Here is a 12,538-nt window from a genome sequence, read left to right on the forward strand (position 1 = left end):
AAAAAAAAAAAAGTAAGCGAAGAAGGAGGAGGATAAGAAATTGAGAAAGAATGGACTGGAAGGCGTCATCGGACTTCGTTCGATCCGCAGAAGATGACAACAAGCTCACAGTGGCAGAAACTCCGAATGCAGCGAGCAGTGACGAGACTTGCACTTGACAGCACACCACCTCACCCGAGTCACCAGGCGATTGCCAGCTTCTGGCGCTGGAATGCTGGCGGCTACCAGGGGGCACTGACCTTATTTGGCAAAGCGCATGTGCCCCTGGCAAGTAAGGTACATACGTACATAGTGCACATACATACATTACATTCCCCCGCCAGGCATGCCAGGTGCTACCCCTCCCTCCCTGGCAGCTGGTAAGGTACCTGGCGCCTCCGCCCAAAAAGTATATCCGTTACATACCAAGTTGAACTGACCGGGAGGGACAGTCCAGGTAGTTCCTCTGGAACACCCACACGTTACGGAGTCGACGTAGAGTGCAGCGCAAATTGGCCTGCCTAAGGTTTTTTTTTTTGCTGAAACTGGTGTTTTGAGGAGTTTGGAACGGCCGTCTTACTGGGCGAGCTCTGTGATTGGACGCTCACACATGTAGATGAGAAGTTGCCGTTGAACAACCGGAGTAGACGGGCCCCAGCAATACAAATACACTATATCGTCCTCTGGTCTTCAAGCAGAGAGAAGATCGCTCGGTACCGTTGCCTGTTTGCGCTGTTATCTTGACCTCGGCGAATGCAACCGGAGGCCATGGGACCCTCTACGCGGTACACTGTATCCATAGAAACCAGTAACTATAGCCTGTACAACACACACACTATCGCTGTACCGGTGTTAATTTCGACTACGTACTGTTATATCCAACTTCCAACGGAAAGTTAAGGGGAGGCGCGACTCGAAAGCACCACTGCACCCACGAAGAACGGAAACCACAAGGTTAAAACATGTTGTAGAGGATAGTATAAAGAGCACGAGATGCGGGAAGCATAGGAAAAGATTCAGAGGGAACATTCCAAGTGGCAATTCGATCGCAAGCCTCGGTCACCGACACGAAACGAAAAGAAGTTGGGGTATCCACGAGCTAGCTTGGCAGTTAGTGACTCAACTTTGTCGATTTCCATTCTTGGGCCAACTGACGAAAGCTTTGACGCCTGGCGGGCCGACCTCAGGGGTCTGCACAAGGACAACAAAATCATCGAAACCTCTAGAGCCTGTCTGACCTTCCGTTTGCGACCGAGTCGTTGTGGACGGGGTGACTGCTCCAATTGACTCTAATCGGAGGATTGCTATATCAGGTACAGGGATGGAAGACGGAGGTGTTCTTAAAAGCGCACCCCAAGTCTAGGTATGTACTGTACGGATTACAGTGCTGAGGACATACCAAAAGTAACATGCACAACTGCTTCCGGAGTAGTGTAATGGATGTACCTGATGTACCCGGTACGTTCCATTACCCCGCCTGTTTGTGCCCCGACTCGGCATCTCCATCATGCTTCTAGCCCATTGGGAAACAGGGCAGGGCACGACGGGGTTTCGGATGGAGCTGCGACGTACGAATACCCACAGATCCAGGCTGTTAGGGGATGCTTTCTCTTGGATTGATTGATTCAATTATGGAGACGACACACTGGCCGACCGAGGGGTGATCTCGGGGGAGTGCTCTCGGGGGGTTCCCGTGGGGTCAGTATTCCGTGCGCTAACTCGTACTTTCGAGAATCGAGTGGCTGTACTGTAATCCGTACATCCTCCGTACTCTGTACTTTGTGGGCAGTAGTTTGGATACTTTGGCGCTCTTGCTGCTCCGTACACTATCCAGCAAGCGCGAGAACCGGGCCTGCCAAGACCGAGCATGAAAAGCCGCGAGTGCAGAGGATCGTGAAGAGGGACAGTCATATATTGATTGCCTCGATCACCGTTTCAAAGAGCTCTATTGCGCCTTCTTTACTCTACACTAGCAGCGACTCCAAAACTCCGCATAAAGTTATTGACGGTCCTTATTATGTACTATGTGTCTTCAACAACCGAATGTCCCAAATTGGCTGGCTCACACCCTCGCATGCTCTCGTGGATGGCAAACCACCAATCAGGCCAGTGCGCCCGACTCCATCACCCGACCACCCGCTATCTGACAGGCTGGAACCTCTCGAAGGACCCCGCCCAAGCAGCTCCCGTCCCGCAGCCCACGAGGACCAATGCGGGTGGCCGAGATCACCGGATCGCTCAAGGGGATGGGCGCATCTGCACGCTTAGTGTAGTGTAATTCATCGGGCTTAAAGTCGTTCGTTAGCGTCCCGGGGTCCTGAGCTGCCGGCCACCAGGCTCACAAGCTGTCGGGTCTTGAAAAAAAGCGGCGGCAAGACCCAACTAGCGCCAAGCCCGGGAATCATTGTCCAGGGACCAAGATAGGGTGTGTAAGTGTATCTCCGTACTGTCCTTTTCGACCTACCAAGCTCCAATAGTCCATGTATGTACTGTACACGTGCATATCTCCATTCTCGGATCTACCCAAAGAAGGTTGTGCTTCGCGAGGCCTCAAGTCTATCCAGCGCGACAATCCATCCGTGTTCCCCACGCACCGATGCTGGGAGCGCTCAAGAGCTGGTGCCTGAGAAATCTGGACTCAACGCAGAGTTGCCGCACGCTAATAAGCGAAAACCTCCTCTCCCCCCCTTCCCTTGCAAGTCGTGGAGCTTACACGAGGCTCAATTCTTCGGAGTTTCGTCCCGCACCCTGGGTTCGCAAAACATAACCTCGGGAACCAGGCCGCAGGGCCATGACTTGCTGACAGAACCTCGATTCAGCGTGCTTTGGATGGAAAGGCCGAGAAGCAGATGACGTTGCCTGGAGACCCACATGATCAAGTGCAAAGCCTGGCATTGCAATTCTGCTCCCCTTCCCGGACAGGCCGGCAAGATAGCGAAAGAAGGGGTGGTTTTCCAAGGCACATAAAAAAAAGGCCCTAGACTCAATCCCAGCCTTGAGCAGGGCAGACACAACCCAGCAAGGCTGCGGGTCCAGAATTTCAGCCGGCGATCAGGCACGCAAAAACGCCCGGCCGTGTCGCAAACTTCGGATATCTAACACTGCCGGTCATGCATCGAAACCGCTTGTTGCACCAGGGCCGGAAGGTAAGATTTATTCTTCCCTGACTGCCAGGTCACGGGTCGGTCGTGATACATGGTAAGTTGGGAATCGCACCGGCACTGGTGCATATAACAAAGACGCACATGGCGTGGGAGGAATTGTAGATTGCGTGCGCTCGCTGTGTGTGACCCTCGAAGCGGCAAGGTGGCGCTGATTCTTGGCCGTCAAGTAGGTCAGATTCGTGTTTTCCTTGCCAGATGAGCAGGGCCCTTTGGTTGTTCAACACAGCAAGCTTAGTCAATGCTCAGACACAGGGTCTTCCTCGGTGTGCGTGCAATTGCTCGAAAGGCAAGACAGCCAACCGAACTCGCTTGAACCGGAATTCCTGAAGCAGGTACCGAGTACACACCACAGATGATCCTATTCAAACCCCAAAGAAGAGACAAGGGAGTCAAGCAGAAGGAAATTGTCTGCCAGATGCTTCTTGGCGTGCCCTAGCAGTATCTTCTGAACCCTCGGAGGCGTTTATTGTTAAGTGTAAATCTCTGGGCAAAAGGTTGAGGTGAATGCATTACACAAGCTGGAGCTGGTGAGCTGATAAGCCCTGGGGTACCCCAGATAAGGACATGGAGGAACTAAGATTCCAAGTCGCTCAAATTATCTATGTGAGGTAGTGTAGTTCAGGGCTGCGGACAGCAATCGAATTGACTAGATTACTAGTATCCATACCCAACAACTGGATTGTGTTAGTTTCGTATACGCGGATTGCGTCTCTTGTCAACAGCGTAGTCGTGTTTCGTCCACCTCCGACAACGCAGCGACTAATGTCCTCCGACGTCTTCCGCCGGGTCGGCCGTGGCGGGGCCGGCAACTTTTACAGCAAGCAAGACATCCAGGCCGTCGAAAAAGCCACCGAAACCGTCTGTCCACTCCAGCACTCCCTCGCTTCCTCCAGCTCCGTCTCATCTGGTTCCTAACATGCCGAGCCCGTGCTGACTAAACTAACCTCTGGCCATTCCCCCCACTAGGATCTCGAAGCCCAGAGTCAGCCCCACGCTGACCAGAGCCTGGCCCGAACCCGCACCATCGGGACCGGCTGCGGCACCGATACCGGGCCGAGCTACGCGCGCACCGGCCGCGGCGGCGCAGGAAACTTCACCTTTCCCACCATCTCTTCTTCCTCATCCTCCTCCTCCGCCGCCGCCGACGCCGATGCCCAGCAGCGGGGAGATCAAGAGCGGGCAGAAGCAGACCGAACAGAGACGGCAGCCGCCGTCACGGCGAGCCTGGCGGCCAAGTCTACGGCGGGGGGACTGAGCGGGCGGGGAGGAGCGGGGAATTGGACGGCGGGATCTGGCGGCGGCGGCGACCGCGGAGTCCAGGAGGAAGCGCGGAAGACGGTCGAGGAGCTGGAGAGGCGGGTTTTGGACGAGGTCGCTGGCGGGTTGCCACCGCCGGCGAAGGCTTATACCCGATCACGGCGGTAGTTATGAATCGGGGGCGATGATGTGCCTGGAAAGCGCGGTTTTACATTGCTGTCCTGATTCGCCAGCCACCGGAACAAATTTCGTTCCTTTACCATCATTGCAATCACTTGCACACACTTACTATGCTACTCTTCTGTTGTTTGGTGCCCAAGGGAAAGCTTAGACGAACATGAAAAATACGTATTGAGGCGTAACAGCGTAACAGATTGATACGGTGATACCGCGAACTACGGAGGTAATGAGCACGCATTCCGTCTCAGCATTACAGCTACCGTACTATTACAGATTTACGGCCCGGCTAGCTCCGCAACAAGGGAGGCAAATCGATCGTGTCCCGCCGAGAACCCGGGCAGAAAAAAGTTCCCGTCGGCTTCCATCATCAGAGGCGATCACCAGAAAAGCGCATCGTCGCAATCAACGAACCATAACCACCACCCCGAGGTCCACGGCCACAGTGCAATCGATATAAACCCCGTTTGAGTCCACAAACAACTATACATATACATTTGAGAGAAAAAAACATCACGAGCCGAAACGAGCAACAATGTCCTCAGCACTCGCCATCGGCGCTGGTGTCGCCGTCGCCGCTTTCCTCGTACGGTTTCCCGTCCTCCCCCAATCCTCCTACAATCCCTCCAACCACAGCAAAGCGAAGAGAAGCGCGCGCAAAGCTAACCACTCTCTCTTTTCCTCCGCAAAACAGGGCAGAGCTGGCCTGGTAGCCTGGCGGCGCTCGCGCGGCGGCGTCGGCGCGCTCGGCAAGGCCTTCTACAAGGGCGGTTTCGAGCCGCGGATGACCAAGCGCGAGGCGGCGCTCATCTTGTCGCTCAAGTACGTAGACCTTTTTTTTTTTCCTTTTCCCATCTTTTCTCTCTCCCTCTCCCCCCCCCCCCCTTCTCTCTCTCTCTCTGTGTGTGTGTGTGCGCGCGTGCGCGTGTGTCTGTTTGGTATCTCTTCCAAGCAATGCTAACGGGACCCTCCACCTCCCCCCCTCCAACAGTGAGAGCGGCATCACCAAGGAGAAGGTGCGCAAGGCGCACCGCACGCTCATGCTGCTCAACCATCCCGACCGCGGCGGGAGCCCATACCTGGCGAGCAAGGTGAACGAGGCGAAGGAGTTTCTGGAGAAGAACACGTGAGGGGACAAAAGCCAAGCCCGGACGGACGAGCCCCCCACTTCTTCTTTCCTCTGCTTCTTCTTTGATGGAGGAGGGAAGGAAACAGTGCGACGGGGCGATGGGCGTGATGGGGAAGCAACGGGGGCCTAAGTCGACGAGTTTTCATCCGGACGATTTTTTCCCCGCCGAGCCTACGATCCGAGGGGCCACACGGACCGGACCGGATCGCCGTCGCAGATGACGCGGCGAATCTATCTTGCGCGTTCTCGATCAACTCTAACCTCCTTGCGCGGAGTCTGAGTGTCTTTGCTCCTTTGGGGGGCGTTGCGAACTTGTACAACAACACACAGTCACAGATCATAGCATTGGCGTTTGGGACGGGAAGGCGGCTTGGCTTCAGGATCGGTTGGCTTTTGATCACGTTGAGCCTTAGCAAGCGGGCGAGCAGGGGGAAGGCACCCGCGCGCTCTGTACTACAAGTCGCGGTGGTTTTCCCGCATATCTAGAATGGGCGAGGGGGAACGTGGTCTGCCACCAGAATTTGCTTGCTAGCCCTCGGCTTGGCTGGTGAATGTAACTCCCCTCTAATATACACCAACATGTGCGTCTACATCAGCTTCGCTGTATCCCTAAGATACATAGCCTGGCCAGGTCATTGTTATTGTCTCGGCCCCGCAACGAGGACGAGCGCTGTGGATGTGGCTCGCGATGTCAACTCCGGACCCTGGTTTCAGACCGGCAGTGCTTGCCATCACCAAGTCGAGGGTATCTACCCTGAAAAAAAAAAAAAAAATATCCCCCCGATCAGCTATATAATATCACAGGGCTGCCTCTCACCACGCTAGTCCTGACGGCTGACGGCCCCACGGGCCTCATGCCTCCCTCCGAGGTGGCTTTCACTCAGCAACCCACTCACTCACTCACTCACTCACTTCCCCAGCCTAGCTGGGCATCGAGCAAGCCGACCGCATAGCCGCCATCGGTGTCCTCGCCGCTGGTCCAGCCCTCTTTCTGCTTGAACTCGGCATACGGAATGTGTCTGCAATAAGGTATGAGATAACCAAGTCCTGTTGACAAGGGGCTAGATTTGTTCCGGGCCATGCATAACCTACCCCTCTGTCTTGTCCCTCCGCCTCTGAAGACTGGCCTCTAGCTTCTTGGCCGCCAAGCCGATCATCGCCTGCAGAGTGTACACAGCATCGTTGCCCGCGTTGTGCAGGTACTGGCACGGGATGCCCAGGTGGCCCAGCACATTCGCCAGGCTGGCCGAGTCGTTGCTGCGGACCAGGTGCTGGTGCATCGTGCGCGTGTCGATCACCTCGATGACGTTTCGCGCGGCCTCGACGTAGTACGACACGGATTTGAGGTATTTGATATCGGACGACGACTCGTGGAAGACGAGGACAACGGGTCGGGGCTTCTTCGTCCCGTCGACCCGGTCGACGAAGGTTGCGTCGTCGATTACGCCTTTTAAGAGCTGCGCAATATCAGATTCCCGGACAAACTCGGTTGTTCTGCGCCGAGTCAGTAATGCGGTACAGCACGGTAATACCGAGGGCTCTAGCAAGAGAGGGAGGGACATACCCGAAGCTAAAGTGGTCGGCACAGCCACGAACGAAGCGCGAGTTGGTGGCCCATGAATTCTCCTTGACGCGGATGTGGCGAGCTTCGATGAGCGGAAACCAATTCTGGCAGCCTTCGCCGGGTGCAATGTCCTTGACCTCGGTGGTGTCGAGCACGGCGATGCCAATTTCGGTGATGAGGTTCTGATCTTGCTCCCAAGCCTCGATGTCTATGGCCACGAACAGCACGAACTGTTCTGGCTCGTTAATGATAAGCCTGCTGAAATCAGACTCGGTGAGTCTGGCGGCCATGCCGTCACCCGCCCTGGCTCGCAGACCAAGATAGCGCTGAACTCGCTTGATGGACCGCCCCCATGCCTTGTGGGCTTCGATACGCTTTAAGCGGTTCCTGTCGGACCTCTTGGCCTTCTTTCTGTCCGCGCGGGTCCGTTTCAGGAGCTTCCTAAACTCCTCAACGCCGAGCTGAGGTACCTTGCTCAAATCGTCATCTGGATGGGGTTCCGGGATCGCCCCACACAGAGCCTTGAACGTTTGGGCGCTGTCCGAGCGACCCAGAAAGCGCGGAAGAGGGCTCTTTTCGGTGCCGAAAGACATCATGAATCTCTCTTTGTTGCTGCCGGGCGGTATCGTGAATCGGGTCTCCAGCTTGGCGTTGATCACGTCCAGGAGATGCTGAAACTGATAAGTTGGGACGAAAATAACAGGGTCCATCTGCATATCCTCAGGGCAATGTATGTAGTAGCTAGTCCTTGTCAGATGGAAGACTGAGCAGCCGGCAGGTAGGGGCAACTCACAGGTCCCAGACGCGCTTCTCGTGCAGAGCGTCAAGCGTAAACAGGGGCGCAGCCTAGGTGTTTTCAGCACAACCGAAGACATCCATCCGACGTCGGGATGACACTTGTATAAAGCACTTACACGAACACTGTTGGCCTTCCCGACAAACATGTCAGGGTAACTCTCAACGAGCGGCCACGGTACGAAGAGCTCTCCGTCGGCGGACCGGCCACCCAAGCCAAGGCCCGTTTCCTCCCACTTGACGGCCTCTAACTCGGCGAGCTTGTGCGGAAACGCCACCTCCTCGGACGCTAACTGGCGCGCCTTGCTGAGCTTGGAGACGCCGTGATTTTGGCGGGCCCTCTCAGCGGCCGTCAGCTTGTGGTAATTTAGAATCATCTCGGCCGAGTCATCCGAGGAGTATGCAAGATCTTGAAGAGGAGAGCTCGCGCCGTCCGCCGATTCGGCTCCTTCAAGTCCCTCGACTGCGGACTCCTCGAGAGCATGTCGCCACGAAGAGGGGTCGAAGCCGTCCCAGACGGCCGCATCCTCGCCGCTTATCTCCCGCAAGTAGCGCAGGAAGTCTTCATCCGCCATTTTCTGTGATTGCAGCACGCAGAGCTTATTGTCGTCTTGTCGGGCAAGTCGGAGTGATGCGAACAAGTGCCGGACGCTGTCGCCTTCGTAGCTTATCCGGAAGAGTAGATGCACAACGGAGGGGGGAAGATACGGAACTGACGCTCGACTGGGGAAAGGCAATGTGAAAATCCTCAGAGGTAATAGACCCGTTTCACGCTGAGGAGGAAAAAAAAGGCCAATGACCCGGTCACAGTTTAGCTGCTCGATGTGGTCGCCCGGTCGACAAGCTCCAAAATTGCGTGAGCGTTGCGAATAATCGGTCCTATGGGCATTATCAACACCACTGCCGCAGCAGAATAGTGGATTCCAACACTCGAAGCACTGACTGACGTGGATGGCATCTGTGAATCAACGCACCGTCACAGAGAGAGAATTCAAATTTTTCTCCAAGGATGTTGATGTGGGAATGTGCTGTGAGTTGAACCCAGCGGAAGGACCAAGCCGCACAAGAAACAGAATAAAGGGGTTCTGGAAGGAGCTGCTGGACGAGCGTGCTGAACGCAGTTGCTCCGGCTAGTGTGATCAGCCACCAGTTCGTGCATTGACGGAAACACCATCACATTCTCAGTTGGAAAGCTACCGGTACCTACAGGAGTGATGGCCGTTCAAAGGCCGAGTGCTTTGAGTGCGTCCTATATAGTGCCCTGTTTGATGTCTTTTGTGTCCTGTCACACATATCCCGAGTAAACAAAGTCTTCATGAAGAAGCAGAAGAAGTTAGAAGCTGACTGGTATAAAACAGACACAATTTTGGATTTTGGCAGCTGAACCCTTTCGCGCTCGCCTTGTAATCACCGAGCCCAGAGAGCACTCAGTAAATTGGGCTGTGATAAGGCAGACAGGCAGGCACAACTGGGCCCCCACCTTCCCAATGTGGTGACGTTGGGAAGTAAGTAGTGGATGTAATCTGTACAGAGAGGTACGGAGTAAACCTCGCTCTACATGTCTCTAGTCTCACTCTGACCACAAGCGCAATGCTCACCCTCTGCGAGTATGGAAATATCATGGCCACTGGCTGCCAAGCCCAATCCCAGCCTTCCAAGTTTATTTTGTCTACTACCATTACAACCAACTAGTTGTTTGATCGGCAGCATACCAGGAGCTTATTCCTTGTACTCTGCATTCAAAGATGCCAAAGACCCAACAAAGCCTACACGACCGAATCATGTCTCAAACTGATCAGCAGTTAGCAGGCAGTCCAGATCGACCCAGGAGAGCAACGAAACTTCAAGACTTACCGCCCTGGCTTCCTCAGCCGTCACCTCCGACACTTCCGACTCGTCCCGAGAAATAAGGCCCAGATGCCCCCCAATGATATGTTTGAACCACATCTCTCTCCTGTCCCCATCCAACTCTCCGCTCAGGATACTCTTCTTCAGCCCTGTTAAAAACTTATTGTATAGCCCAGGAACCTCCAGGGCAATAAGCTCTTCGCGCATGACCCGGAGATTCTCGGCAGCCCGGGCGTAGTTCAAGCCCGCAAAGCTGTCGCGGATAAGCTTGCGGATAATCTCACCCATCTGTTTCGCCGCACTCTCAATCGTGGCATCATCCGATGCCGTGGCGAGGATCTGCTTGAACTCGGGCACCGCGTTGTCCGAGGAAATGGTGGTGCGCTTGTTCTCGCCCAGCAGGGCGTCGATGTCGAGGCCGGAGAGCGGCTTGACGGGCTCCTTACGGCCGCGCCTGCCTTGCGCTTTGGCTGGAACTATTGAACTTATCAGTATCTCTCGAAGTAATTTAGCAGCCAAGCAGCATACCCTTTTTGACCTCTGCTGCATCAATCAATGCATCAATTTCCGCCTTGGCCTTGTCGAGCAGTTTCTCGGGAGGCTTCGAGAAACGAAGTAGAATCTCCGCAGGCGGCCCGATCGGCGAGTCTGGATCTACGGCACGGGCACGAATGGCCTGATTGAGACGGTGGATGACGGGGTTGTACAGTTCATCGATCGGCGCGTATTCCACCGGCTTCCTGGAAAGAACAGAATCAGTTGGCTGCATCATATTCGGGCCCAGGGCCGCTACGTACCCCTCCTCATCAACGTCGAAACCGGTCAGATCCATGGCGTCGACGAAATCGCTCATCGCCTGCTTTAGGTCCTCCGAGGGCAAAAGCCGATGCTCCTTGATGACGTTGCCGGTAACGGTCAACACCTTGTCCAGCGGGGGGAACTGATAGCTGCGCACGTCTTCGGCGAACGGCAGCGGCACATCGTAGAGACACTCAAAGTCATCCTCGAGAGCGGGGTTAGGCTTCAGTAGGAGAATCTGTGGTTGAGTGCCGTCTTTCTGCACATATCTCGCCACAGCATACGACTCAAGCTCGTGAAGCGCGTGAATGAGGGCCGACAAACCCAGTTCTGCCTCTTCGTTATGCTTTTGGGCGACGACAACGCCTGTCTCGCCCATGTTGATGAATTGGCTATACTATCATCCGGGTAAGCATGTAGCGGCAACAGTCTCGGGCGACCGAGCTTACGCTGCTGAACGGGATGAACCCAATGATAGTAAAAGACTTCTTCGTCTCCAGTTTAGTGACTGAAAAGTCGGACTCGCTAAAGGGCACAACGGTCCGGCCGTATTGGTACCCCTTCGCAAGCTCCTCAAAGTCAACGTCCCTCTTCCCGCCTGGGGCATCTGGATCGTCGACCGTGTAGGTGCGCATGTGCTTGACGCCGGAAAACTCAGTTCCGCCCATTACTATATCCTCGCCAGGTGCCTGAGGCTGAGATGGACCGCCACGCTCGGGATTGGTGACCACGGTGCTTGCTGTCGGTGGCACGGCACGCTTGGTCTTGAAGTAGCGCTCAACATGAATGCTGAGGGCGCTTTGGTACTTCTGCGGGTCTCCGAGCGTAAGCGGGCCATCATACGCCTTGAACGGTCTCACAGGTTTGATGCGGGGGATGGCGAGCTCCTCGACGGCCTGCTGCATGGTTCCAAATACGCCACTGTTGCACTGCTCAACCAGCTTTCGGAGGATCTTCTCATTATTCGCCTATGCGGAGTTAGCGAGGTAACCTGCAGATCAGGATTGGAGACAAGCTGACTTTGCCCCTGGACTTGTCCTCTTCTTTGTAGCCATAGTCCGGATCGTCGAAGTCGACGCCACTGACAAGGTTAGCTCCGCCGGGGCGGGTTTCTTGGGCGTCAGATAGTCAAACGTACACCACCACCAACTCAACGTTAAGCTCGTTCAGCCGGTTTGCAACCTCTTCAGACGACTCGTCATCAATGGGAGACTCTCCGTTTGTGACGAGGATGATCTTTCGGTTGTACTTGAGCTTTTTCGTGAAGTCCTCAATCATGGTCAGGGCGACCACAATGGCAGAAATGGCATCGCCGCCGTGTGTGCGTGAGGAAAGTATCATTGACCGGAGATCCCTCAGCGAGCTCATGGTCATCGGGCCGATACCTTGAAGGACAGAGATGTGCTCGTATCCCTCGAGGCCCTCGCTATGCTGCGCATTGACGGTCTCCTCGGTGTTGAGGCCGACGACCCCCACCGTCCAGGTCTTGCGGCTGGCGGCGACGGTTGTCGATATCTTGTCCCAGACATAGCGCATAGAGAAGTCGAGATCCGACTCGTCGCGGCCGTTATGGCAGTCGGCCATTGACTCGCCGAGGTCGACGATGTACACTGTGGCTTCCTTGTCCGCCATGCTGCGCGTTCGGTCGGGAATCTCGATCAATCAAATGACTGGAAGGTTGGATCAAGGGGACAAGGCACCCAGGTCTGAAAAATCAAGTCACAGAACTGAGTGAGGTGCCCGAGATAAGACAGTCGGGACCCCATTCTGAGCCCAGGCAGCACTGGCGAGACAAACGGGCAGATCTCGCGTTGAGCCGTGGCTGCC

General features: G+C 55.2%; 4 protein-coding genes across 4 annotated transcripts; 2 read left to right on the forward strand and 2 right to left on the reverse strand.

Annotated features, from left to right (window-relative positions):
- The first annotated feature begins 3,369 nt into the window (after window positions 1-3,369).
- On the forward strand, window positions 3,370-4,620 carry MYCTH_2303964 (uncharacterized protein). The gene is made up of 2 exons (XM_003662810.1): window positions 3,370-4,001; window positions 4,110-4,620. Exons 1-2 carry the CDS (start codon window positions 3,906-3,908, stop codon window positions 4,566-4,568), a joined length of 555 nt encoding a protein of 184 aa, XP_003662858.1. The 5' UTR covers window positions 3,370-3,905; the 3' UTR covers window positions 4,569-4,620.
- A 245-nt stretch (window positions 4,621-4,865) lies between these two features.
- On the forward strand, window positions 4,866-5,996 carry MYCTH_2303965 (uncharacterized protein). The gene is made up of 2 exons (XM_003662811.1): window positions 4,866-5,399; window positions 5,569-5,996. The coding sequence occupies exons 1-2, from the start codon at window positions 5,113-5,115 to the stop codon at window positions 5,705-5,707; spliced, it is 426 nt and encodes a 141-aa protein (XP_003662859.1). The 5' UTR covers window positions 4,866-5,112; the 3' UTR covers window positions 5,708-5,996.
- A 614-nt stretch (window positions 5,997-6,610) lies between these two features.
- Window positions 6,611-8,640, reverse strand: MYCTH_101870 (uncharacterized protein; the record flags this gene model as incomplete). The annotated part of the gene is made up of 5 exons (XM_003662812.1): window positions 6,611-6,725; window positions 6,799-7,200; window positions 7,271-8,011; window positions 8,064-8,116; window positions 8,185-8,640. 5 exons carry the CDS (start codon window positions 8,638-8,640, stop codon window positions 6,611-6,613), a joined length of 1,767 nt encoding a protein of 588 aa, XP_003662860.1.
- Window positions 8,641-9,784: 1,144 nt separating this feature from the next.
- MYCTH_2118116 (uncharacterized protein) lies at window positions 9,785-12,343 on the reverse strand (the record flags this gene model as incomplete). Its single annotated transcript, XM_003662813.1, has 7 exons — window positions 9,785-9,796; window positions 9,920-10,389; window positions 10,442-10,653; window positions 10,711-11,108; window positions 11,161-11,679; window positions 11,732-11,792; window positions 11,850-12,343. The coding sequence occupies 7 exons, from the start codon at window positions 12,341-12,343 to the stop codon at window positions 9,785-9,787; spliced, it is 2,166 nt and encodes a 721-aa protein (XP_003662861.1).
- Between the last annotated feature and the right edge of the window lie 195 nt (window positions 12,344-12,538).

This window comes from Thermothelomyces thermophilus, chromosome 3 (genome assembly GCF_000226095.1).
Source record: "Thermothelomyces thermophilus ATCC 42464 chromosome 3, complete sequence".
NCBI lineage: Eukaryota > Fungi > Ascomycota > Sordariomycetes > Sordariales > Chaetomiaceae > Thermothelomyces > Thermothelomyces thermophilus.